The sequence below is a fragment of the Fistularia commersonii genome, chromosome 1 (genome assembly GCF_037954325.1).
Source record: "Fistularia commersonii isolate RoL2024-O1a breed Wild chromosome 1, RoL_Fcom_v1.0, whole genome shotgun sequence".
NCBI classification, from domain to species: domain Eukaryota; kingdom Metazoa; phylum Chordata; class Actinopteri; order Syngnathiformes; family Fistulariidae; genus Fistularia; species Fistularia commersonii.
The window spans coordinates 18,441,956-18,468,116 of NC_141284.1; the positions used below are offsets into that span (position 1 = coordinate 18,441,956).

Genomic DNA, 26,161 nt, shown 5'->3' on the forward strand with positions numbered 1-26,161 from the left:
CATGTTCCCCTCAGTGCTCCCAGCATGGACTGCACACATATTAGCAGAGGTTCTGGATTTGAAGTGTGTGTTAGATGTGGAGGATATACTAGATGGGGCTGAAGGACAGGTGAGCCCATCGGATGGCCGAGTCTGACCTTTCTCCTCTTGACCGAGAGAAATATTTTTGTTTTATGAAGGAAAGTTTACTTGGACAGCAGTTCAAGAAACCTGCTGGTTTTGCGGCTCATTAGCAATTTGCTCGGGGATGTAATTTGTAAAAACACCGGCTGCCGCCATTCTCATCAGCTGTCCGTCAAGCAGCATAATGAGGGGAGGTTGGCCTTTTTGCAGCGGTTTCAGCCCAACAGCCAAGTTTTTTTTATATCCAGTGTCTTTGAGATGCGTTTTTTTGTCCGGCGGAATTATCTTTCTTTTCCTGCCTTTCAAAAGGAATAGGTCATATTTGAATAATCAATGTTGGGCTAGAGAGGTGGATCTTATAAGGGAAGTGAATCAATCATGTGTGAGTCCTCAGCGGGATGTCACATCTGTCCGGTCTCCAGGATTTTATTTGGACTTGTTTACAAGAATTATTAAAAATACCGCTTGCTCTTTCTGACTACAAATATTTCATTGTCTGAGAGCACCAGCCGCAGTGTGAACTTATCTCATCCTGATTTCTTTTTTTTTAAAAAGGTCAATATCAAAGGGGTTAGCTGAAGAGATTGCCGGCTGGACAACAAGACTGCGTTTCTCGGAGCCTATGTTTGCAAGAAATGCTGCCCTTGTTTGGTCATCCTATCCGCTCGGTGGCACTGTTACACAATAAAAAGGTCCCGGGAAGACTGCTTGACAACCTCCCCCGCTTTGTCACAATGCTGTTCAAGTATCATTTTGCGTAGTTTTTATTATTACACTATGCTAATCCCTTGCAGGGAATTATTTCTCTGCCCATCATGGATGATGGAAACTGCTGTCTTAAGAGTCTGCTGCAACTGAAGATGCAGCTCCAAATCAGTCTTGTCATTCCTCTCTTTGCCAGTGGAGATGATAGGGAGTCACTTCAGTCTTAGGCAGAGACAGAGTCCCTGCGCAACAGGGTCCCTCTGCTCCTGTGCTCCTAAAGGCTAGAGCTATTAACACAACTTAGCCCCTCTCTCTCTGGAAACCCAAACTGTCTTTAGCAGGTGCTGTTTGTGGAGTTTGAAGCGCAGCAGTCCTAAAGTTTGATAGAAATCAGATGGATGTCACCTGCTCTCCTACTAGGGCTCCATCATGGAGTACGAGGTCTGCCCCAAGGACAACCCCTCCTATGTCTGCAATAAGAAGACCAGCTGCAAGAGCTGCGCCGTGGACCAGAACTGCCAGTGGGAGCCGCGAAACCAGGAATGCATCTCATTGCCGGGTACCGGAAGTCATATCCTTCAAAAAATATACAAGAAGTCACTTCAGGTTTTGTCATTGTGTTACTGTCCTTTGCCTTTGCAGAGAATGTATGTGGTGAGAGCTGGCACCTGGTAGGGAACTCGTGTCTTAAGTTCATCACGGCCAAGGACTCGTACGACAATGCCAAGCTGGCTTGCAGGAGCCACAACGCTGTCCTGGCCTCACTCACCACACAGAAGAAGGTGGACTTTGTCCTAAAGGAGTTGCAGATAATGAACGTGGTGGTAAGCAACGTTTTGTTGGAGAACAACACCTCAAATGCATTTGTCGGGTTTCGCACGTGTCCTGGTAAAACCCTGGAAACTGGAAATGGAAGGACAGTTTTCCAGTCATCGCGGAAAATTATTGAAATATTTTCATATCAAATTGAATCGGCAATTTGAAAATGAGTTAAATAACATCAACTGAAAGCCACCTACAAATAATGTCTCGGGAATAAATAAACGTCCAAATACGGGGTTAAAAAATTGTGTGTCTCACGCCAGCAGTCTGATAAGATGCTAAGTAACCAGAAACTCTGTGTCAACCAGATGTTTTCATTTGAAGTTGATATGTTGGGTGAAAACTTGACTTCCATCACGTCACCCGACTGCCTTCCACAAACTCGTGACCAGCCATTTCTCGTTGGCTAAGTTAGCATTATGCTAATGCTTTAGCTCTCATCTGATTTTAAATTTAGTTTTTTTTTGGGGGGGGTTCATACTTCATACAGTTGAAGTTTGAGTACCCTGGTTGAATTACATTACTTTTTCGCAACATTTCTTTGCTGCAAACATTAATTTGATAAATTAATCGCTGATTTTTAATTTTTTAATTTTTTTATTTTTTATATTTAATATTTATTTTTAAATATCTGAAACGGTTTCAGCTCCAAAAGTTCCGCTTTGGTTGAATTCTCCCATCACACACGGTAAAGGATGTTCCTGTAGTTCCTCAACATGAAACTGCATCAATGGAGTTTTAGAGAATTATAGCCGGACATGGTTCGGTTGGTAAGAGATGGGCTTAATAAGACATGGAGCTTCATTGCATCTTCTCAAACATTTAAAACCTTTCTGGTAATTTCCAAACTTGGCTCTGCTTTTTCCCCTCTCTACCCATGTTTTCATGCCTAAATGATTAATAGGGACACAAATTACTGGAGCGAGAACGCAATGACTAGCAAAACAGCTGTACTGGGAATTAATCTGTGTCAATTAGTCTGCCAAAAGTAGGGCTGGGAGATGAAGGGGGGGAAAATAACCGCCAACATATATAAATATATAAATGACACTGTATTCAGATGTCCCTCTTATTATTACGGTGTCAACTTCATGAATACAATCAGATGTTAGAGGCGCTTAATCCCAGTTTAATTCAAAAGTCCGTTGCAAAGAACCTAAAGAAATCTAAAACTGCAACCAAATGTGATTTATTTTTTTACTTTCTTTTTTTTTTAATTTTCTGCAGAAATTGGCATTTCTTATTCTCTGTGGGTCTTCTTTCTGTATTTTAAATGGATTTTGTGAAAAAATGACTTTTTGGGTGATTTGAGCTGATTTATTGACTGAAGTGATTAATTTCCGGGCTTATTTTGCACAGATTATTCTTTGATATCTATCGGGTCATTATTTTCCGCTCCGATTTCCAGCATATTTAGAGGCAATTTACAGTGATTTCCATCACATTTTGTAATACTTCTAATATTTCGATATCCTTTGTAGTATTTCTATTTTTGCAATCAATTTGCAGAAGAGAAGGTAATTGTCTAAACATGAAATTATTTATCCCACTTTTCATTCTTAAAAGGCAAAAATAATCAGTTAAACCATCCAGGCAGTATCTTAGATATCCTTTTCCTCTGCTGTCCTGTCAAACAGCCCGATTCAGTCACCGACTGGCCGGCTGGGATGGGGGCAACATTCCAGAAGGCTCCCCTTCAAAGAGAGTGTTTCACTCTCCATAAAACCGCTGTCTCGCTGAGTGTTTTTTTTACGGACACAGATCTGCCTGGTCACTTCATATAAAAACATGACCTTCACTCTCTCCGTCAGCGGCAGGTCCGTGCAGCCGGAGCAGGGTTATTTTTTGGATTTGGTCGGGGGGTTCTTTTCTTGTCCATCCTGATAACTGCGCTGTCTTCAGCGCTAACACGGCTCCTGCTGAATCACCTCATTCTGAAGCTGTCCTTTTCAACACGCAGGAACTGCGAGGTTCCTGTTTCAAAAGGTTAAGCAATAGGCTCAGACTGATTCCCGGCAGCATCATCTGCGGCTCCGGTACAAATCGCGGACTTTAATCTTAATCATCCGGAGTCCTCAGATATCACGTATCCGTCTTTACTATGTTTTTCTTTGTCACCAGTACTACTCCAAAACTTTAGTAAAAGCTGATCCACATTTCTCCTGACGTAGATCCACGTTTTGATCTAAATGTTGATGTGAATCAGCTGGAGGACTTGGTCTCTAAATTCCACCTTTCAATCAACCTTATGGGATTGTTTTTGATATTACTTCTTTATTTGTTTATCGATAGATTGATGTTTGTGGATGAATTTTGTCACCAAGGGTACTCCAGCCTTTACCAGAAGTCGTTCCACTCTATTCCCGATCAAGATGTCCCTTGACGGTGCTTATGTAACGCTCTCGCTGTGTCCCGATGCAGAGCGGCGAGCCCCTAACCACCTCTGTAGTCAGCCTTCCTGTCACATCGATATTGGTGCTGTTCGGCAGCGGCGGCCATCTTTAGACAGCCTCAATCAATCCCAGCAATGCAATTAAGTCCCCGCGCAGCAGTAATTCGACCCCCGCCTGCCAAGGGATCCAGCTCCCTCTGTTTGTAGCCACAGGGACGGCCATTGATTAGAGACGGGATGGATGACAAGATCAGATAAGAGGCGCCGCCGTTTACAGCCTCTCAGTCGGGATCAGCCTGTCCCATCCCGTCGGCACGATGACGAATGGCTCCTTGTCTTTTGTTTACGGGGCGATGCTGAGAATTCTTAACAAAAAGATAACTAACAAAACTTTCAATCCTCGTGACTGAAGAGGCCAGTTTCTTTTCTTTTCCAATTTTATATTTAGGGGGGGTTTAATTACACTGAGGAGCTGCCCATTCACCGTCCGCTGCGATTGATTTTCCTGTAGTGTCAATTATTGGATGTTTTAAAGGCTGCATGCTGAACAGGAATCTGTAAGGCATTGGCAAATTGGCTGCTGAAGTGTTTTTTTGTTTTAACCTTTTTTTCCTTTTTCAACTTAGTTTATAAATCACTGGAAACTCCAAGCCGCCCTCAGCCGAGATTTCATTAGGCTTCCGGGCAGGAAGTGGGTCAGTTATGAATCAGTAATCAATATCAAGATAAGATTTAAATAACACTGACTGATATATTTTTGCTTGATTTGTAAATATTCAAATTCCCTTTGGGCACCGAACAGCACTGCATCATGATGGACTAATAACCAGAACTGAGCAGCACATCAGATGAAAATGTCAAGGAACGTCTCGAAAATTTGCAGGAATTAGGATAAAAACTAGGAGAAATAAGTAACTGAATGAACACGAATTAAAATTAAGTTTAGAGAGATTCAAAGACAATTTACAAAAACAAAGGAAAATAAACTGAAAATGAGCAACAAAACATATAAGTGGAAAAGCACCTTCTAGAAGTGAGGCATTAAAGAAAAACAACATAAAAATGCCTAAAGTCACCAAAAAGTGAAGATGAAATTAACAGCGGTGATCATTTAAAGACATAGGAAATAGTGTTTCGACAGTCAATCACACTGAATCAGCTGGTGCCCTTCATTTGTTTATTTACTAGTAAATATCGCTGTCATTACTAAGGTATAATAGCAGGTATTTTAACTGGTGTTTCCTCTGCAGTACAAGGCCACAGTTACTCCCTGGGTCGGCCTGAGGAAGATCAACGTGTCCTACTGGTGCTGGGAGGACATGTCGCCTTTCACCAACACCACGCTGCAGTGGCTGCCTGGCGAGCCCAGCGACGCCGGCTTCTGCGGCTACCTGGCTGAGCCGGTGCCGAGCGGCCTGAAGGCCCAGACCTGCATCAGCCCCGTGAACGGCAGCCTGTGCGAGCGGCCAGGTTGGTTAGCTAAGGCGGTAGCGTTCCCTGCGGGCCGCTTTTGTGACGAGGAAGTGAAATTGTGCACAAGAACTGGGTTGGAGCTGGATTCACCTGATGATCCTTGGGCTCCGGATGTTCTTTTTTTTTTTTGATTTCATAAAACAACACTTTCTTCTTTAATAGGATTGCGTTTAAACCTTTTTTTTTTCTCAGTCAGGTACTTATTACAACTGTATTCTGGTGAAATTATAGTTTCTGACACAAAGCCTTCTTCTTTTTTTATTCTCACGGAGTCAAACGTTTTAACATTATATTATGACATTGGTTCCATAACATTATGTCGCATTACCTGTTTTATTACACCCAGTTAAAACTAACTTGTAATTTAATATTTTTATTTTATAATTATCCTGTTCAGTTTTCTTTATCATCACTTCAGTGACACCTTTGCCTACGCTATGAAGTTCCCTCAAACCTCTGCTTCCCCCCTCTGTTTGCCGCCCCTCAGCCAATCACAGCGCCAAACAGTGCCGGACACCGTGCGCCATGCGGGCCACCTGCAGCGAGTGCACCAGCAGCAGCTCGGAGTGCATGTGGTGCAGCAACATGAAGCAGTGTGTGGACTCCAATGCCTACGTGGCCTCCTTCCCCTTTGGCCAGTGCATGGAGTGGTACACCATCAACATGTGTCCACGTGAGTCTTAATCCAACATTTTTTTTCTAGCTTTAGAACAACTATTTTTCCCCAAAAGAACATCAAATCTAACATCGCTAAACATTATCAACACTTTATCCTCATCCTAATTTAATTCCAATAATTAATTTTTCTCCCCATGTTTTCGTGTTTTTTTCCTACGCTCCTTTCTCCAGTAAAAAGCACACAAATAAAGAAGGAATTCCTTAACAAAATATTAACTATTTTATCAACATAAACCCGAAATCACTCCTCATTTTAAAAGATCATCGAAAATCAGAGTTTTATCATTATTTTTGCGAATCCCTTTGCATTTTCTGCACTTTGACGAAAAAAAAAACCCTAGAAATTACCAAAAAATATCAGTAAGGTTTATTTCCTATAAGGCACCGTGGGATCTCTCAAAATGGGCAGAAACTTTGAAACCCTGCACAAGAATCCTTAAATTTGAGGATATATATGATGACAACTAACAGATATTTTAGGGCATCTGTCTAGAATATGACCTCTCATCCTCCCTCCCTTACCCTGCCATTTTCCTGTTTCCTTTTGATTTATTAAATGCTTTTTTAAGATTTTATTGTTCTAAACAAATCCGAAAAGTGATTTGTTCTGACTACTGTGGCCTGCAAGGGGCGCCAGAGCTCTGTAACATCGCTGATGCATTCAAACATGTGATTTGTCAGCGTTGAAATTGCTCGACGTTTGGACCAAGTCTCTATTCTTAAGCATTTCATATGAAGGAAAAAGAGGAAGTGGTGATCTGGTCCCACAGACCCATGTAGAGTTTACTCGAATCTTCAAGCATGTGAAATTGTTTGTTTACATTTGCAAAAGGATCGTAGCCTAAGCATACGTCCTGCACGATGTACTTGTGGTGCCCCTCCGGGTCACGGCTAGGTTTTTGTAGGGCTAATGCCACTCAGCTGTCCCCGTTTGATCTGTGACCCCCAACAGTGAAACACTTGACATAGCGGTTTGATACAAAGTAAAATACTGTTGGGGAACCAGAATTAATGAGACTAACATGGAGAGAAAAAACTACCGCCAACTTACCATTACATTATGTTACAGTCATTTAGCAGACACTTTTATCCAAAGCGACTTACATACACTTACCAAAGTGACTTACCACAGCAACATAGATAATGAATGGGTAAAAAATTGACTAATTATACCAAAAACTGTAATAATGATCACTGCTCTAATCAATATTATTGTTTTGACAAGAAAACTGATCAAATTTTCCCCGCTAATCTGGGGTCGGGGGCAGCAGCTGGAACAGTGAGGTCCGGCTCCTCTGGGGGAAACCCAAGGCGTTCCCAAGCCAGCCTGAAGACATTGTCTCTCCAGTGTCCTGGGACATTCCTGTGGTCTACTCCCAGGTGGACATGTCCGTAATACCTCCCCCGGTAGACGTCCAGGAGGTATCCTGACCAGATACCCGAGCCACCTCCTCTGGCTACTCTCTATGGGGAGGAGCAGCACCTCTACTTTGAGCTCCTCTCGGATAAACGAACTTCTCACATTTCTGTAAGGGAGAGTCCGGCCACCTGCAGAGAAAACTCATTTCGGCCACTTGTATTCGTGATCTTGTTCTTTCGGTCACTACCCACAGTATGTGACAATAGGTTACGGTGGGAACGTTGACCGGTAAAATTGAGAGCTTCGCCTTCTGGCTCAGCGCCCTCTTCACCATGACAGACCAGTACGGAGTCTGCGTCACTGCAGACGCCGCACCGATCCACCTGTCGATCTCCAGCCCCATCCTTCCCTCACTCGTGAAGAAGCCCTCAAGAGACTTGAACTCCTCCACTTGTGGCAGGTCCTCTTGTGGGCATTTCACCTGTTTCAGGTTGAGCACCATGGTCTCGAATTTGGAGGTGCTGATCCTCATGCCAGCCGCATCACACTCAGCTGCGAACTGCTCTAGTGAGAGCTGGAGATCATGGCCTGAAGAAGCCAACAGAACCACATCATCTGCAAAAAGCGGAGACTTGATCCTGCTGACACCAAAACCGGATCCCCTTGACGCCTTGGCTGCACCTAGAAATTCAGTCCATAAAAGTTATGAACAGAATGTATTTGGGCAAAGGAAAAGGTCCAAAGCTTGTCTTCTTCATGAGGGTGTTGTCTGGTCCCTGTTTGCCCTTCCAGGGCTCTAAACCCCATGACAACATAGCTCCCAGGAGCACTGGGATGTGCAAACCCCTCCACCACAGTAAGATGGCAGTTCACATAGGGGAAAATAAGAACTAGAGAAATAATAAAAAGGCTCAATAATTCCAAGCAGGAGCCATGGATGAAAAAAGGTCTTTACTGAATAGAAAACAAAAATTCACATTTAAACCTAAGACATCAAATGATGTTTGAACGTCCCTTTGAATTCCCTTCATTCTAGAGATGCTATTTAACTACTTAAGATCAACCACTGTGGGGATCTATAGCAAACATCCCAGCGTTGAAGGAACCCAAAACGAATGTGCGAGAGCGGAAATAGCTGAAGCGCCATTCCCTGTTCACTCGGGCGTTCGCCCTGATCTCCATCAGACTTTTAAAAACCCGATCCATTTGAAAAGCAGCGAGGCTCAGAGGAGACCATCCTCAGGAAAGCTGGCCTTATACTTCACCTTGGGTTAGCCCGCTCCAATTAACTGCAGCCCCAAGACGGCCAATATTAATCAGGTTTAATGGGTTGATAACTTGATAATCTCCCACTGGCACTTTGTTTTCACAAGACGCTCTGGAGAACAATTTTCATTTACCAACCTGGCAGGTCAATTAAGTGCAAATAGTTGCTTATAGCGTAGGTTGGGGTTGGGATAAAAGGAGTTGGGGAAGTATCAGAGAGTAACAGATGGAAGGAGCCGGAAGGCAGGGAGGGCTTAGATGAGCTGTTGATCTCTGCAGAGGATGGTTGTTGGTTTAGGAAAGGCGCCGTTCCGATTCCGTGGTAAAATTCTCCTTGTGCTAAATTTTATTTTTTTTATTTTGTTTCTATTTTTCCCTGCCCACCCCTAGCTGAGAACTGCTCTGGCTACAGGACCTGTGGCCAGTGTCTGGATCAGCCAGGCTGTGGCTGGTGTACCGACCCCAGTAACACGGGCAGGGGCCAGTGCATTGAGGGCTCGTACCGCGGGCCCTTCCAGACCCCGGTCCCAGCCCCCTCCACACTTCCTGGCCTGCCAGCCAGTCCACTGCCTGCCCTCAACGTCAGCCTGTGTCCCAGTGAAACCAAGTACAACTGGTCCTTCATCCACTGCCCAGGTAGGACTGACAGCCTCACTTAGGGCTTCCATCTATCAGTGAAGTATTTTTTAATTGTCATTAAAAAGGATTTGTGGATCTGACATTCCATGGGTTGATCAAATTATAGTCCGAAAGAAAGAATTGAAATGGCAGTTTTGGAAAATTAGCCGGAATTTCCATCATTGGTTGCTGGAGAATTACTACATCCAGATCAAAATGTAAACTGAAAATTAGTGAGAAATGAATATTTTGAGCTCAAATCTGGTGAAATAATGGCAAAAAATCAATAATTCAGTATAAGATGAAGCACTTGTTTTTTCAGATGTAACAGAAGAAACAGGCTTAATAGCAGCAGCAGCAGCAGCAGCAGTCATTAAGTGTGTCTGATGTTGTCCAATGGCTCATGTTTTTCATATGTTTATGTGCTGATGTGTTTCTAAGGTCCTTGTGTTATTGTTCATTGGTTTTTAGTGCTCACATGTTGACGAGTCTCTAACATTCAAGGTTTTTAGGCTTTCATGTGGTCGAAATGGTCATGAGTTTCTAACGTTCCTAACAGTTTCATTTGTTCCTAACAGTCATATTTCTGACACTCGTGATCACATGTACCTGAAGTTTTGTGTGTGTGTGTGTGTGTGTGTGTGTGTGTGTGTGTGTGTGCGTGCGTGTTTGCGTGTGTGTGCGACAGCCTGTCAGTGTAATGGCCACAGCCAGTGTGTCAACCAGAGTGTGTGCGAGAAGTGCGAGGACCTAACCACTGGCCGCCACTGTGAGAGCTGCATTCCTGGTTTCTACGGCGACCCCACCAACGGCGGCAGCTGCCAGCGTGAGCACCCGTCTCCGACACATACATACACACCGCAAATCAGCCGATGGGTCTCCGTGCGCGGCTCCATTGAACCTGTCGCTGTTTTACCGTTGGGTTTTATGTTGACCATTTCCCCCCCCCGATTCCCCGCCTCCTTGTAAAACGATCCCTGGGGATGGCAGAGATTTAGTGGGCTCTCTGGCCAGCACCGGCTGCTAGCCAATCAGAGCACAATTCAATTGCCCGCCCCTTCGACAGCTTCATTCAGTCTAAATTACTGCGGCCATGTTGGCGGGGGTTTGGGAGCCGTAACTCCTGGAGTTCTGTGTTTACTCTTTGAGCAGCAGACAAACATGCAGATCAGCTCTTTTCATGACCTGTCGATGCCTCTTTCATTTTTTTGTTTCTCTTTGTTCTCCTTGTGGAATCAAGGATTTGGCACGAGGCACATCCTGAGTGAGCAAATAATAAGGGTCCTGCAAAACACCTACAGTCAGAGGAAGTAGTTATGGGTCCTGGAAAATGATTCTATTTTTTTTTTTTTCACTATCGATTTTATTGTGAAGTAATGGTCTAAACTTATAGAGCCCTTTCACACCTTGTGGTCTCTAAGTGCTTTTGCATTAGTCTGCATTCACCCATTCACACACACCCACCGATGGTTTTAGAGCTGCCATGCAAGGTGCTACCCAGGCCATCGGGAATGCCTTGTCCCAGGACCCTTCAATAGGTAGAAAGGAAGAGCTAGGTATCTTTCTGCCAATGTTCAGACTGGTGGGACACCCCCTTTGCCAACTGAACTGCAGCCCCCAACAATTCGACACCAGGAGACTGCTCCAGGAAATCCCACAATGCCTTTTCCCTCCCCTTGCCAGTTATCTGGTCTTTTTCAAAGTCTCAAAGATATATGAGAAAAAATAAAGATATTTGTTAACATTCTTTTTTTCCCCTGACCTGAAGCAGGATTCTTTCAGATTGTCAAGTAATAACATGTCACCTAAAGACCCGGGAGTTTAGGATTGAAAATTTCAAACTTTGCAGAAATTCTGCAGTTTCTGTCAAATTTCTTTAACTAACAGTCTCATCTGAGTCCAATTACATCCCTCCATTAGGTTAACCACTTTCAATATTTCTCTGGTGTGTGTGTGTGTGTGTGTTTGTACGTACGTACACCCTACTCAGCCTGCAAGTGTAACGGCCATGCCAGCATGTGCAACCCCAACAATGGCAAGTGTTTCTGCACCACCAAGGGCATCAAGGGAGATCGCTGCCACCTGTAAGTTCCTCCTTTGTTTGTCATTGTTTCATTAATGTCTTAGCTGGTCATCGATTGGTATTATTGGTGGGTGTTTATCAGTTTCATTGTCCTGTCTGATTGTCATGCATTGAGAGCCCAAGCTGAAGCCATGAAGATGGTTTCGACTTGTTTGTCACTTTCACACAGAGGAGCACATTTGTGTTGCTTTCCAAACTATCCTCAAAAACCCTGGTGTCTCTGGGAACACTTTCACTCTTGAGACCCCCCCTTGTAGCTCAGAGGAGCTGTGGCCTACGATGATTTATTTTGAAATGCTTACTGTAAGCATTCCCGTAAGGCGACCCTCAAGGTGCAATATTAGTGATTGCTGTGTTCCTGTGTGTGTGCGAGTGAGGGTTTCCCTCATAGGCGTCTCTGGAACACCCAGCTACAGGACATCTGTCCCTCCGGACACACAGACAAACTAATCCAGTCCATATCTTCACTGCTTTCGTGGAAATGTGGGCACTGAAAGGGGGATCTTGCCGTGTGTCTGTGTGTGTGCTTAAATTCTGCCTTCCCGCCAGCGTCGAATTTGTTTAATTCCCTGTCTGTGTTTACGATGATAAATCTGCTGTAGGCTGCAGGGGCTCTTAGATGAGGAAAAAAAAAAAAAGTATCTTTTTTCCATCGGATGTCTGTTTTCAGCTAAACATTCCTCCCATTGGGGAAAAACGGCGGATTGGAAAGTGCCGAGTCCGACATCCTGCTCAGTGTGTGGGAGAAGGATTTATTAAAAACCAATCAAATAAAGAAACACAAAAACTCCTGAAGCCTTTATATGTCTTTATTTTCACTTCGAAAGCTCTTCTCAACTGTAAACAGATTTTGAGCAACGTTTGAAAGCTCAAAGAAACTGCTGATCGATCAGTCTGATCCAGCATCACTTAGATGTCGGTGTTTGGTTGTGATGTCTGACGTCAGCTGTCTGATTTATATTCTGACGACTTGCCGACGTCGGTAAATGGTTGTTTTGAAGTTGATAACAAACGAAAGCATGTCTTCAGGACATCGAAATGGGAAAATTCCAGCAACGAGTCCTTTTCACATCCTTTGTTATTATTTCTTATCCTGAATGGTTTTTTTTTGATCTCCCAAAGGAACATTTACCCTTTACCATTCACCCTTATGAGGTAAAATGTATACCTGTTACAAATTTAAAGCTATTCCGACGTCTGGCTGATGTTGAATTGTTGCTTGTCACTTCACAGCAGGTGGGTTCCATGTTCTCTGTTTTCCTGGGTTCTCTCCAGGTTCTCCATCTTCCTCCCAAAGTCCAGAAACTGATTGATGACCATATTTTCCTTAGGTGTGAATTAAAGAGTAAATGGCTTCATGCCTTTTTATGTGGACCTGTGATTGGTAGCTGACCCAGTAATGAAAGTTAACACCACTGTCTCCAACCTCCTAGATTCAACTGCATCATGTGATCAAATCAAACATGAGCGGGTTAATCAATACAGGAACGTCAGAATCGACTGGAAGAACTGAAGTTCTTGCCAAGAACCACGTGTATCTGAACAAGATTCGCTTTATGTTGATTTATTTTGTTCTCCCTTCTCTCCTGTTTTCCTGTCTCATGTCTTTATTACAGGTTTTAATTGAACTTCTCACTTTTGCCTTTTGCCTCAAATTGACAGACTTCTCTTTTTTTTGTTCCTTCCCTTTTCCTGTTGCGCTCCACAGGTGTGAAGTCGAGAACCGTTACCAAGGCAACCCCCTCAAAGGAACATGCTACTGTAAGTGGGATCCCAATCAAGGGGCCGCTGGCGAGGCTCTCTAGCAGCTCTTAAAAAGTTTCATGGGATGAAAAATAGAAGTGTAAATGATAGACCGCTTTGGGGTAAAAATGAACGGGGAACGTTTGAGTTTCTTTCTCTAGTTTTAGAATTTATCTCTTTTGTTATCTAAGACTCTTTTCTGTCAGCTTACTGTTGTAGTTTTCCGCTTAGTCCCTGTTGGGAAATACTGAGTAAACTGAGTACTTTTAGCAGATGGTCATCCATAACAGTTTTACTCTTTACGCCAAATACTTGATACTGTAGTAGTTTCCCCTTTAGTTACAGATCAAGGAGCTGAGTACATTTACTCCAGTAACTAAGCTTTGTTAGTCTTCTCTGAATCCACTATCTGATTCAATTACATTTTTAAATAAAACTCAACATTTAGCTATGCTGTGGTAAAAAGCTGTCACTATTCTGATTTCATAATGTGGATATGGCATTTTAGAAAATTAACAAATGTATCATACGCAGTAAAATGCTGTTCTTGGTGTAGTGTTAAACTACTCCAAGAACAGCAACGCCGATTAAATGCATTTAAATACTTTCACATGTATTTGTTAGTGATGGAAAAATGCATCATATAAAACAGGCTCATTTCCTTAGTCCTGATATTTCTTGTATAACTTTGCTACTCCATCTTGCACCTGGACTTTTCATAGATTATTTTAGTTTTGACGGATAGTGGAGAGACAGGTCTGAGTTCTTACGCACCTGGCTGGTACACAGACGAACGCTGACGCTCTTTCTCCTCTCTGCCCACAGACATGCTCCTCATCGACTTCCAATTCACCTTCAGTCTGTCCCAAGAGGACGACCGCTACTACACCGCCATCAACTTTGTGGCCACACCCGAGGAGGTAGGCCCGCCACAGCATGGGGTCCTGCCTCATCACACACACTGTCGTGTGAGGCGGAGAGGAATAGCGATGCTCCGCTGGAGTAAAAAAAAATCCAGCTGATGTTTATTTTCTTAATCTGAAATGTATTAAAGGATTAAAAGGAAAAATAAATGAATATGTCATCAACTTTTTTCTGTAGGAAATAAGTTTTGAAGTGGAGGAGGAAAAAATGATGTAATTAATTGAAGATGAAGTGTTAAGATAATATTTTAAATTAAAAAGAGATTGGGGTTCTATTTCTGATTCAACTTTGTTGAAAATATTATTTAAAAAAAGACTTAATTTAGATTTTAATTGATTTATTTTTAAGTAGAGTTTCAAGCTCTAGTTGTTTTCAGGTTGTTATTCAGGATTTTTTTTATGTAAATTAAAAAAAAAGATTATTAGTAATTTCTTAAACTGTTAGGTTATGTTTGTATGTATGTATGTATGTATTCATCTGTAAGAGTTTTTTTTCCCCTTTGCCTCTTTTTCCATGGAGACTCCTTCAGATTTTAAAGTAGCTTCTGCTAGGATTTTTAGAAATTCAATTAATTGCCAAAGTAATTCCAGCTATTGTCATATACTGAATAAAAGTCTGAGAAGTTACTGAGTGAAGAAATGAGGAGCAAAAAAACAGGAAGTCACAGTGGGCCAAAGTTTGGCCTCACAGAAATAAAGGCAGTAGTACTTTGTATCTCGCTTAAGGAAAGGACTACTACAAGTTGATTTACAAGCAAAATATCTGAAAGAAGTGCCTAAGGTGACAAATTATATGTTGGTATTACGAACAAACAGCTGCTAACTACAAGCTGATATACCTCAGTCCTGCATCTGTATGCATCATGTCAACGCCGTACTGAGCTCCTCATTGGTTTAGAAATCCTTACTACTATACTTCTTTATGCTTGTTTTTGAGAAAAATCGAATGCAAATCCCTGTAGAGTCGAAGAAAAATATGATAATGAAGCATGAATGAGGCATTGGGTTTTGTATCATGTGTTGAAGGACGGCAAGGCAAGATTGTAGTCTTGTTCCATCCTGAGGAACAAAGACACTATTGGCGTTGACGCTCTTGACAATACAAAGCAGTCATCAGCATAGAAAAGAAGTTTGCTATCTGCTATTTTGAGCAGCGAAACAAAGCCTTTTATTTTGGCGGGTCAGGAAAAGATTAATCAATTTTTTATCATTATGGGATTTATTTATTTGCTTCGCTACCCTTTTGGTTTCAGTACAACAGTTTAGGATGGATAAATTGAGTTAACCGCGGTACCGCTGTATATGAGAACTGAAAGTGAAGAGTTCCATCAAGATCCTTCTGTGGCCGACATAAAGAATGTGATTAGGACATGGTTAAGTTCCATCGTGTTGCGAAGCCTTCATCGCCGACTTTCACTGGCTGCGGCATCTGGAGGCCAAGCCCAATTACATGACCCAGATGTCGTCTGCCACGGCAAAGCTTCTAGGAGCCAGCGCCTGCTCTTATTCCCGGTGTTTGAATATTTGGGATTATCGGAGGGAGAGTCCGATAAAACACGATCGATAAAAATAATTAAGAAATACAAAAAAAAAAAAAAAAAAAAAGAACAGTAATTACTGTTGATGTTTGGGATATTTTCCCTCCTACGCCAAAGACACACAGCAGATATTAAACCACTGCAGGTTTTCATTAAACATCTTTAATAATGTATCAGGATCACAGAGGCTAGTTAATCAAGTGCCCTGTTTATTTCAGTGTTTACTGTTTGGTTAATTATTCACCAAATCTCTCCTCCGGCACTGATGGGCTTTAACTTTCAGTCGTCTGTTGTTGTTTTTGCTGATCACAATGGCTCCCAGTTATTTGTATTTAGAGAAAGTGAAAAAAGAAGTGTGGGATAGGTGGAGGCCAGACTGTTGAGGAACTTTTGGTTTAATTCCTGTCTCTCCTCTCCCAACAGCCAAACCGAGATCTGGATATGTTCATCAACGCATCCAAGAATTTCAACCTGAACATCACCTGGGCCACCAGCTTCACCGGTATGTCCCCATCACATTGCACTCCTTCCTTGATTCATAAAAATGGATTCATAAAAATAAATACCGGTAAATAAATTCCTTGACTTACCAGGAATTGGGAAAAAAAAAAAAACAACCTATAAATATATTGCTGTTTAACACTTCAAATAGCATATTTGGATGCTTTAGAATCATGTGTTGTATTAACATGGCACTAAATGTGTCAATAATTAATTATTTTTCAAATGTGTTTGTTCTCTATGAACGTCTCTTCCCACTTTGATCTTTTTTTTTTTCTCTTATTTTTTCTCCATGTCACGCCTTGTCATTGTCATTTGCAATCCCCTCTCCTTCCTCAACCCACACCTCCATTCATTAACCACTTCATTCTCGCCTCTTCATGCTCTTTGTGTGCTTTGCTCTGCTCTTCTTCCTCCTGTCACCCAGCAGGCACTCAGACCGGGGAGGAGATAACCGTGGTCTCCCGGAGCAACATCAAGGAGTTCAAGGACAGCTTCTCCAACGAGAACTTTGATTTCCGCAACAACCCAAACATAACGTTCTTTGTCTACGTCAGCAACTTTACCTGGCCCATTAAGATTCAAGTAAGCTTCAGCAAGCCCATTACCATACCCCAAGTGCCCCTCTACTCCCGTTGGAAGTTGCTGAAGGAGCTGTTATTAACCTGACATGTCTGGGGGGGGGGATTGTCGTTATCGTGTAGTAATTGTGTCATTATCATGATTACTGCACGCCGAGCCCACTTTATACCCAGCACCCTGCACTAATATACTAAAATTTGCACATGCATACATAGGTATATATATTTTTATACACATATACACACATATGTTTACATAACACATTTGCATGACGTAATACAGACATGCACACCACGCACACATACACATTGACACATTTATGTATGTGTGTGTGTGTGTATATCTATATAAAATATGTATACACACATATAGATATGTGTGTGTACATATACATACACATTATGTATATTACTCACATATATGTACGTGTCTGTCTATACATGTACATGGTTATGTGCGTATATATATATGTGCGTATATATATATATATATATATATGTATATATGTGGTTGTTCCTTGAGGGAGTAGGATAGCCTGGAGAGGGAAAGTGTTTCTGAGCCTCATCATCCTGGTTCCCAGTTCTCAGTACCTTCTGCCAGAAGTCAGCAGGGAGAACGGCCCACATTTAGTGTGTGTGTGTCCCGTATCAGTTAATGTTGTGATTGCTCTGGTGAGACAGCAACCCAGTCCAGCTTCCTCTATGGAAGGAAGAGAAGTGCCATTGAGGCTCACACCCTCTTTCCTGTTGTTGACTCTATGGTATCAAGGTCCCCGGCTCTAAACATGTGGTTGTCTGCGTTCTCTTTGTGGGTTCTTCATGTTCTCCTACCTGGGTTCTTCCCAGGGTTCCCGTCCTTCCTAACTGTCCAAAAACAGTCACCAGGTTCATTGAGAATCCTGTCAATTGTCCGAAGGAATGACTGAGACCGTGCTTGGTTGAATGTCTCTGGACCTGTGATTGACAGGTGAGGGATGCATATTTAACCCTGCCTCTTGCGCAGCAATAGCTGGGTATGGCTCAGGCTCCAGCCCCCACTCCTATTCCCATCCCAGTACCCTGCAAGCATTATTTGAAGTTTAATTAAGGAATGAAAGTTACATTCATGTCTTTGTGGCCTCGCACATTCAACAGTATCATGTCATTACAGCCAGTGGTTCCTTGAGTTGTCCCATACTGGAATGAATGAATGAAGGAATACTGGAAGGGATTTGTTTACTGAAGGAAAACCTAAAAATAGTTCTTCTTTTTATCTTATGTATCACTGTGGCCTTGGACTTAACATTGACTGATCTCTGTACTCGTGCACTCAACTGCGATGCAGTTTGTGTGAAAGTAAATAAAGTGCATGCTCTCAGCTTGCATACTGTATTTTTTTTCCCCTATCCTCAGTGGCAGGACTTTTTCTGGACTCGTCCAGATCATCATTAACCACGCATGAAAAGTTGACTGGCAGTCTTTGAGTGCTGGCTCTGGCAGGGAGGTGGGGGGTAAAAAACAGTCGATGCACAGGAGTTGTTTACACCCCTGCTGCTAGTTAGAGAAGTGAATAAGGCCTCTGTTTACCGGGCTCCAGTCGAAAATCGCCACCGTTGCACTTGGTGAACCACTTCCTTGTTGGATGGTTGGCAGAGAGAAAGATCTTTACCTCAATGGTTCCCCTGTTGTCACGTGACAAGAACTGCCATGCCCCATTAAGTTCTATTCCTTCGATGTAAAAGAAAGCAGGGATTTTTTTTTTTGAACTGTTTGATTTCATACTACTGGCAGGAGCAGCACTGGACTTCAATACTGTCTTGACTGTGTCGGGTTTTTGACGTAAATCCTGCCGAAGGATGACGCCCACTGCGTACTTTCCTTAAAAACATGATGAAGCTCATCAAAAGCCTGGAGTTTTTGTCAGTACAACTCACCGTAAACCATTTTATAAAAATCCTCATGTAAAGTGCAGTTCTTAACTTTGGCACCAAAGTCCATACTCCTGGCCAAAAGGACTTAGTGTATTCACAGAAAGTTCTGTCCTTTTTCCCCATTAGGTTTGAGGTTGGGGTAACTTGCTTGAGGACAGCAACAATGTAAGCCACAATAATATAGCGGAGTGTCCACCGGTCCTTTTTTACACTTCAGACACAAACCCTTCTGGTCCTAACTGTTTTGCTGCAAGTACACCGGCTTAACACTAGATGGGCGGTATAAACTTGCCTGTGTGTGTGTATGCTCAATTCTAAATCTGGTACTCTACGTTAAGTTTGGCCACATTCCCATATTTTTTTCGGGCGTTACAGAGAATGAGACCAACGAAAAAGGAAAAGAAAAAAATCCCTGTCTTTCTAAACATTTGTCTGTGTTAGCATTCACTTCTATGTTGGACCGGTTTTCTTTGGAGTCCCATTTTTTTTTTCCTCGAATGCACTTTTCTGAGAAGTTTTCCAAGTTCAAAGAACAGCCATTTAAATGCATTTTCTTCTTTTACCCGTGTCGGTATACAACACGTGGTATTTTATTTCTGACCGTCCAAATCCATATCTTGACATGTTATATTCAAAAGCCCCGGCACCTATCCTTTAAATAAAAAAAAAAAGGAAAAAAGCACTGCATAAACAAGATTTGTCTGAAAACATTTTAAATTATGAAGCAGATCTGTTCCTATGATTACAGGGAGCCACTCGCTGCTGCAAACGGGGCGCTATCAGCACTTTCAAGGTGGAGCTCAATTTGAAAGAGCTCATACTCGGCTGCCGACACTAATCCTCTTCACTGACAGCTAAAGCAGGTTTGCCGAGTTATGATACGTATTCAAAAAAATGAAATAAAAAGGGTAAATAAGCAAGTACGTGAAGAGCATGTAGCCTGTTGAGGTGTTGTTATTTTATGGAGTGTTAAAAGAGGGAGTTAGCTCTGTACGAAGGCGAACTCCGAATCAGGGAGCAAACTCATTTTCAAAGGAGTGAGTTCTGTCTCCTCTCTCCAGCTCTGTTCGCTGTCGCTAAGGCCTGGTTGGTATGCTGCTGACTAAAATTTGACTGCTCGCTCCAACCAAGTACACCCCCCACCCCCCTGGTCCCCATTACCTCCCGCCCCTGCCCTTGCCCACCTCCCGGAGAATGGAAATAAAAAAAATCCTTCCTCCACCTCCCTGCCTTTTTAGGGTCCTTTTTAGTTTTCTCTGGCGGCTTGCGGCCTCCGAGGTCTGAGGCTCAGCCGATGGTGGCGCTGCGAACAAGTCGGAAAATCCTCCCCGTCTTTTCTTATCCCCTGCGACGTGCGGATGTGCTAGTGCGCTTCTCCGTCCTCCTTGCGCTTATGGAGCCCGACCTGCGTCAGTGAGGTAACCTTCACCGCTTGGCCGTCGCTGCTGCTCATCTCTGAATTAACGCTTTTGTAACTCACATGCCAGCCCCCCTAATTTTGCCTCTGGTCTTCAGCTGTGTGTGTGTGTGTGTGTGCGTGTGTGTGTGCGGGCACGCGCACATGGGTGTGTGTGTGTGGGCAGTCCTCCGGCTTCAGCAGGCAGAGATCAGAGTGCTCACGAACAGCAGCCAAGGAGTGGCAAGGGCAAAGTGGAATGTTAAGTTGAAACACATGCTGCATTCAGGGGGCAGGCTAAGCCGCTCCATGCCCGCTTGCCACCTCAAGGTTGCTTACCCGGGCTGCCTCTACGTGCGTGCATGTACGTCAGGAGAGCATGATAGTGGTTGAGGGCCAGTCCATGTTTGTTAGCTTTGTATCGTTGCCTTAAATTGACGGCTGATGTTGTGTTTCACCTCAGGGGAGGTGTCCTGGCAACACCTGGAAAAGAGCTGAAAAGCTAAACGTCCCTTAAATCTCATAATGTTTCCTCCTCAAAAGAGAACGCTGTAATGTTACCATCGTTCAGTCGGTAACTTTGCAACTGACGGCTCAGTTCAGGGCTCAAAAAAAAAAACAACCAAAAAAGCACAAGAAAACCTCGAAAAATTCTTGAGCTGTTTTCTGGCCCATGGTGAGCAGATGGGAAGGGAGAGATAAGAACAACTTTTCCTGTGAAAATCACAAAGGCAGAGATTTTAATCCGATTTTTGTTTTTTCCCGAGGGTGATTTCATGGTTCACAAACCTCTAATCTAAAGACTCCTGGAACTGCAATGAGTGAACATGTCCAGCTTCATCACTCGCCCTCGTCTTCCTCTCACAGTGAAGACAGTTGTAGCGTGGTGTTAAAAATGCATTCTATTTCAAGACTGAATTATATTTTCAGCCTGAATTTCCAGGCAGGGAAACCATATGGGAAACACCACAAAAAGCTTAAAGTATCGTTAAAATCTGTTGGTTGTCCCGGTCAGTTGCTTTGGAGATTTCCCCCCCAAAACATACACAAATATTGCAAAGTGATGGAGGCCTGTTTTGGAAGACTAGATATTGATGAGTTGCCACTCTTTGCTACTGATGATTTTCCAGGATCAGCTAGTGCAGCCAGTTGGAAGCAGCCATTAATGACTGATTTATTGTTTTATACTAAACAGTTTTGTTTTACACCAAGCATTACACAAAATATATGAAACACTTCAACAGAGGATTCAAGGATTCAAACTATTTATTGTCATATGCACAACAAGGGTATGTGTTTCCCTGTACAATGAAATTAAATCTTTGCTGGTGGCATGCTAGATAGTATCACAAGTATTAGTAAAATAAGTATAAAAGAAATGCATAATAGTACAATAGAAGGCAGGGTGTGAAAGATACAGAAAAATGTGAGCTCTGCAAAAATGTAAACAATGTAGTGCTATATACTAGCTTTTCAACTATTGTGCCAGGGTCAGCGAAGGCTGTGCAAATAAACCATGTGCTAATTGTGAGAGAGTGCAGAATGAGAGTGTCCAAATTGAAAATGTAAACAGTCAAGTGCAGGCAGTCCATGAATATTCAGAGGTAGTTCATGTCTGTTGGACAAGTACTGTGCAGTGTCAGCAATGAGTGAGCCTTAACAGTCAAGTCCAGCTGACTGTTCAGAGGTGGTCCATGATTGTAAACTCCTGTCAGCTGATTAGAAGTCTGATGGCAGGAGAATGCCAATAAAGAGTACTACAGATGCAGTATCTGTCGGGGAATATTGAGAGAGTACCTTCTTGTTTGCAGTGGTGATGGACAGGCTGTCGGTTGAGGTTGGACTGGAATCTCCGTGGACCGTGATGTTCGCAGATGACATAATGATCTGTGGTGAGAGCAGGGAGTAGGTGGATGGAAATCCCTAGAGATGGAGGAATGCTCTGAAAAGGAGTGGAATGAAGGGTACCTGCAGCAACGCAGAATACATGTGTGTGAATGAGAGGGACCCAAGTGGAACGGTGAGGCCACCGGGAGTGGAGATAAAGAAGAAGGAGGATATTAAGTACAACTATCCAGAGCAATGGAGTATGGAAGAGGTGAAGAAATGCATTCACACAGGTTGGATTGGGTGGAGAAAAGTGTCAGGTGTGATTTTTGATTTAAAAATAAAAAATGAATACAGTATTAGCAAGAATGAAAGGAAAGATGTCGAAGAAGGTGTCTATACCGGTGATGTCTGGTATAGAGACAGTGGCACTGAGGGAAAGAGATGACGCCGATCTGGAGTTGGCAGAGGTAAAGATGCGGAGGTTCTCTTTTGGAGTGACGAGGATGGATAGAATAGAATATTCCTTTAATTGTCCCACAGTAGAAATCATGAATCATGTCAGAGGGACCACACATGTTAGATGTTTTGAAGATAAGGTCAGAGAGAGAGAGGTCAGAATGAGATGGTTTGGACATGGTATAATGATGGATAGTGACTATATTGGTCGAAGGATTGTGAGGTAAGACCTGCCAGGCAGGGTCACATTTATGGATAGAGTGAAAGAGGGCACGAAGTTAGTCGCAAGGATGCAGGGAAGAGGGTTGGATGGAAAATGCTTTAATCGTTCTTGGGCATTCTGGGGAAAAAAATGTCTTCAGATTTTCCAGGACACACTGAACTTTTGCTATTTTTTTCAATCAGAAACTATATTGTTGTTTTGTAGGAGGTCCCTCAATCCTGAAAATCTTCTAAAGCAGGAACATTTTCTAATGCGATGAGTCAATTGGACGGATAGATATTGATCGAAGTGAAGTGATCACCAGCCTCAATTAGGACTGACTCCCCCCATATCAGACCCCAGCAAGAACCTTAAGATCATAGAGGAAAAAAAAAAACTTTTGATGGATTCCTATGACCCATCTGGGACAAGGTCTGTGTTCATTGGCCAGCTTTGTGATGACATCATTACTAGTCAGTGTTGGCGTTATCAAAGCAGAGCAAACCCAACCCCCCTATGAGTCAGCGTGTTCTGATCTGGCGGGTCATTATGTGGCGGCAATCAGGATGCACATCCAGCTTGGCGCCCCAGGCAGACATCGGTGTAGCCTTGTCGTTTGCCATGAAGATGGTTGGAAACGGAATCGATGTCTTAAAGGTCGAAGCATCAACCGGTCAGCTGATATCATTAATAAATTTATCAAGTTCTAATACATAGAACAAATATAAAATTTGGTAGATTCCTGAATAATAATAATAATAATAATGCATTTTATTTAAAGGCGCCTTTCTTGACCCTCAAGGACACTGTACAGACACCGTATGCGCATACAATGACAGTACAAGTTAGTAACTGGCGAGTAACAGATATGCAGCAGCATCAAGTTGTGCCAGCGTTCACTCACCATAAGCTAAGCATCGGTATGACATAAGAAAGTGTAAATAAAATTCTAGAAAGTGAGATAGCATTAAAGTATATGATCTGTCCATCATCTATAATCTACATCTATGATCTGTCTATGGTCAGTAATTATAACATAGATGACAATCAGTGAATAGAAATTTTTGGACTAAATGCTCAAGATGTTGGATGGTTTAGAGACATTGGAAAAGACTGGAAGCAGAGCTGAAGTTAGCAGAGATGAAGATGTGGAGGTTCTCTCCGGGAGTGAAAATGGATGGATAGGATCAGAAATGAGTCAATCAGAGGGACAGCACATGTCGTATGTTTTTAGGGGTAAGTCCAGAGAAGCCAGACTGAGATGGTTTGTTCATGTACACAAGAGGGATTGTGAATACCTGGGTAGAAGGATGCAGGTGCTTCCTGCCAGGCCTGGAGACAGACCAAAGAGAAGATTTGTGGATGTAGTGAAAGATGACATAAAGGTAGTTGGTGTGACAGAAGAGGATGTGAGGGGCTGCGTGGCTCAGAGGGTTCGAGGACTCGTCCTCGGATTGAACATTCCTGGTTTGATTCCTGCCCTCCTCCAAGCCCGTCAGTGTGAGCCTGGAACCCCAAACTGCTCCCCTGGAGCCGCTAAATGGCTGCTAACTACTCATGGTTCATCCATGATGGGTTAAAAGTAGAAAAATCTTTCCTCGCAAGGGATTATTGAAGTATAATAAAATCAAGTAAAAACAAAAATGTATATATTGATAACAGGTTTAGATGGAGGAGGAGGATTCTCTGTGGCAATCCCTGAAGGGAGCAGTTGAAAGAAAAAGAAAAAAGAATGAGAGAGAAGCTGTGCATTGAAATCATCTGTACTTTTACCACGTTGCCATTTTTTAGATTTGAATTTATTCATTTTTTTCACGTATAATCCGACCCATAAACAAACAAACGGTCTTGGCAGAGGTTGGGATTACAGATTGTCGCACCAGCAGAGGAGAAAATCTTCCTCATCTTCAGTGCACGGAGCGAAGCCTAGGAAGGAAAACATCCTTTAACACGGTGTCAAAAACCGTGGAGGTGTGTGTATCTGTACACGCCTCAACACACACACACACACACACACACACACACACACACACACACACACACACACACACACTCCACACACACACACACTCACTCTCTCTCTCTCTCTCTCTCTCTCTCTCTCGCATCTGTGTCTTAAACTATAACAAAACATCGTTCTCCTCTTTCTGGATCAAATTGGGCAGCCCTCACCCTCATCCTCCTCTTGTCCCTGGACATCAACAGGCTTCCAGGTTCTGTCAATAGCCCTTCAAGGGTAAGGGCGTGGTCTGTCTGACTCACAGACACCAACCAGGCATCTTCTGCTGCAGAGCAGGTGTCTTTGCTGATTACAAGTCTCACCCCTCAGTCTCATGAAAACTAGAACCCTTCCACCCCCATTCGAGACTATTCAGTTTCACCTCCGGCCTTCATTTGCATTCATGACCACACACAGTAAAAATCATTTTCTCTTAATTGGAAGAACCCAATTGGGTCGTTAGAGACTGAATAGTTTTGAATAAAAAGCATTGGCTGTTTTGAGGCAGAATGTGTGAAAACCCTTAATTTTATGTGACAAAAAATAAACTTTTCCTTTTCCTTACTGGAGGAGAATTCCCATTCACTTTTTTTGGTAGACTTGGTGGCATCCCCTCAGGGGACAGAATTAAAACCAATGGTGCAAAGTTGCTATTCCTGAGCAAAATTTGATGTATCCTGGATAGGCTGTAGCCTGCTTCCATCATTGGAAATAAAAGGTGAATTGCTGCAGGGAATTAATTGAGTGGCAAAAAATTGAGATAAATATTCATATATAAAAAGACCTGGAGAAAATTATCCAGAAAAAAAAAACAAAACAAATTTTTATAACCCCCCCCCCCCAAATCTTTTAATTTTTATTCAAAAAGTTGACAAACTCCTTAGTTCAAGTCTAATAACCTGTGGAGTCAAAATATTTTTTTTTATGAAAGAAATGTGTCATCAGCATAAAGGGAGGAGAATGTTAACACTACACGCAGTTCTTGGAAATCTGATGCCCTATCACTCAGCTTAGCCTTAAAATACCGAATTTGAATCAACAATTTATGTTAGGGTGAATTCATGCCGTAATGTTGCAGTAAAATACTGCTGCATAACATTGTTTATTCTCTATTTAACTTAATATTTATTAATACAAGGATGTCTTCATTCCTAGAGACTGTGATCTAACTTCTTACTTCTTTTATATTAAAAACCCAAAAAAGGTTTGAAGAAAATCTAATTTATAAAAATGAACAGACTCTTTTTTTTTTTTTTAAGGATAATATTTTTATTTTCTTCTAGGGTCTGTGCCATGTGTCCTGAGGAACCGCTAATCCCTAGTGCAAATGAAATGTGAAAACTGAAATGAAATATATTTTTAATTTAATCTTTTTTATTTTATAATAACTTTGTGATTATATACCTAATAAAGCTTTGTTTAATCTAAACTACAATCAGCTACAAAACTGCTTCGCATCAAAGAAAAGAAAATTGGAATCCTTTGTTTTCACTTTGAAAAGAATAAGTCAAACTTTTCCCTTTAAACAAAATCAATATTTAAGCCATGAATTATTTCTTCAA

The 26,161-nt window shown here is 42.4% G+C and overlaps 1 protein-coding gene across 4 annotated transcripts in view; it reads left to right on the forward strand.

The window, feature by feature from the left end:
• atrn (attractin) overlaps positions 1–26,161 on the forward strand; it is a 128,450-nt gene that overhangs the window by 32,106 nt on the left and 70,183 nt on the right. For 3 of the 4 annotated variants that reach the window (XM_086152461.1, XM_086152481.1, XM_086152491.1), the window contains exons 14-24: positions 1,249–1,387; positions 1,471–1,652; positions 5,293–5,512; positions 6,003–6,188; positions 9,210–9,455; positions 10,126–10,263; positions 11,428–11,521; positions 13,229–13,281; positions 14,089–14,183; positions 16,148–16,226; positions 16,653–16,810. In XM_086152461.1, the coding sequence (XP_086008587.1) occupies positions 1,249–1,387; positions 1,471–1,652; positions 5,293–5,512; positions 6,003–6,188; positions 9,210–9,455; positions 10,126–10,263; positions 11,428–11,521; positions 13,229–13,281; positions 14,089–14,183; positions 16,148–16,226; positions 16,653–16,810 (1,590 nt within the window). The remainder of the gene's footprint in view (positions 1–1,248; positions 1,388–1,470; positions 1,653–5,292; positions 5,513–6,002; positions 6,189–9,209; positions 9,456–10,125; positions 10,264–11,427; positions 11,522–13,228; positions 13,282–14,088; positions 14,184–16,147; positions 16,227–16,652; positions 16,811–26,161) is intronic. The other variant, XM_086152471.1, reaches the window with a different exon arrangement.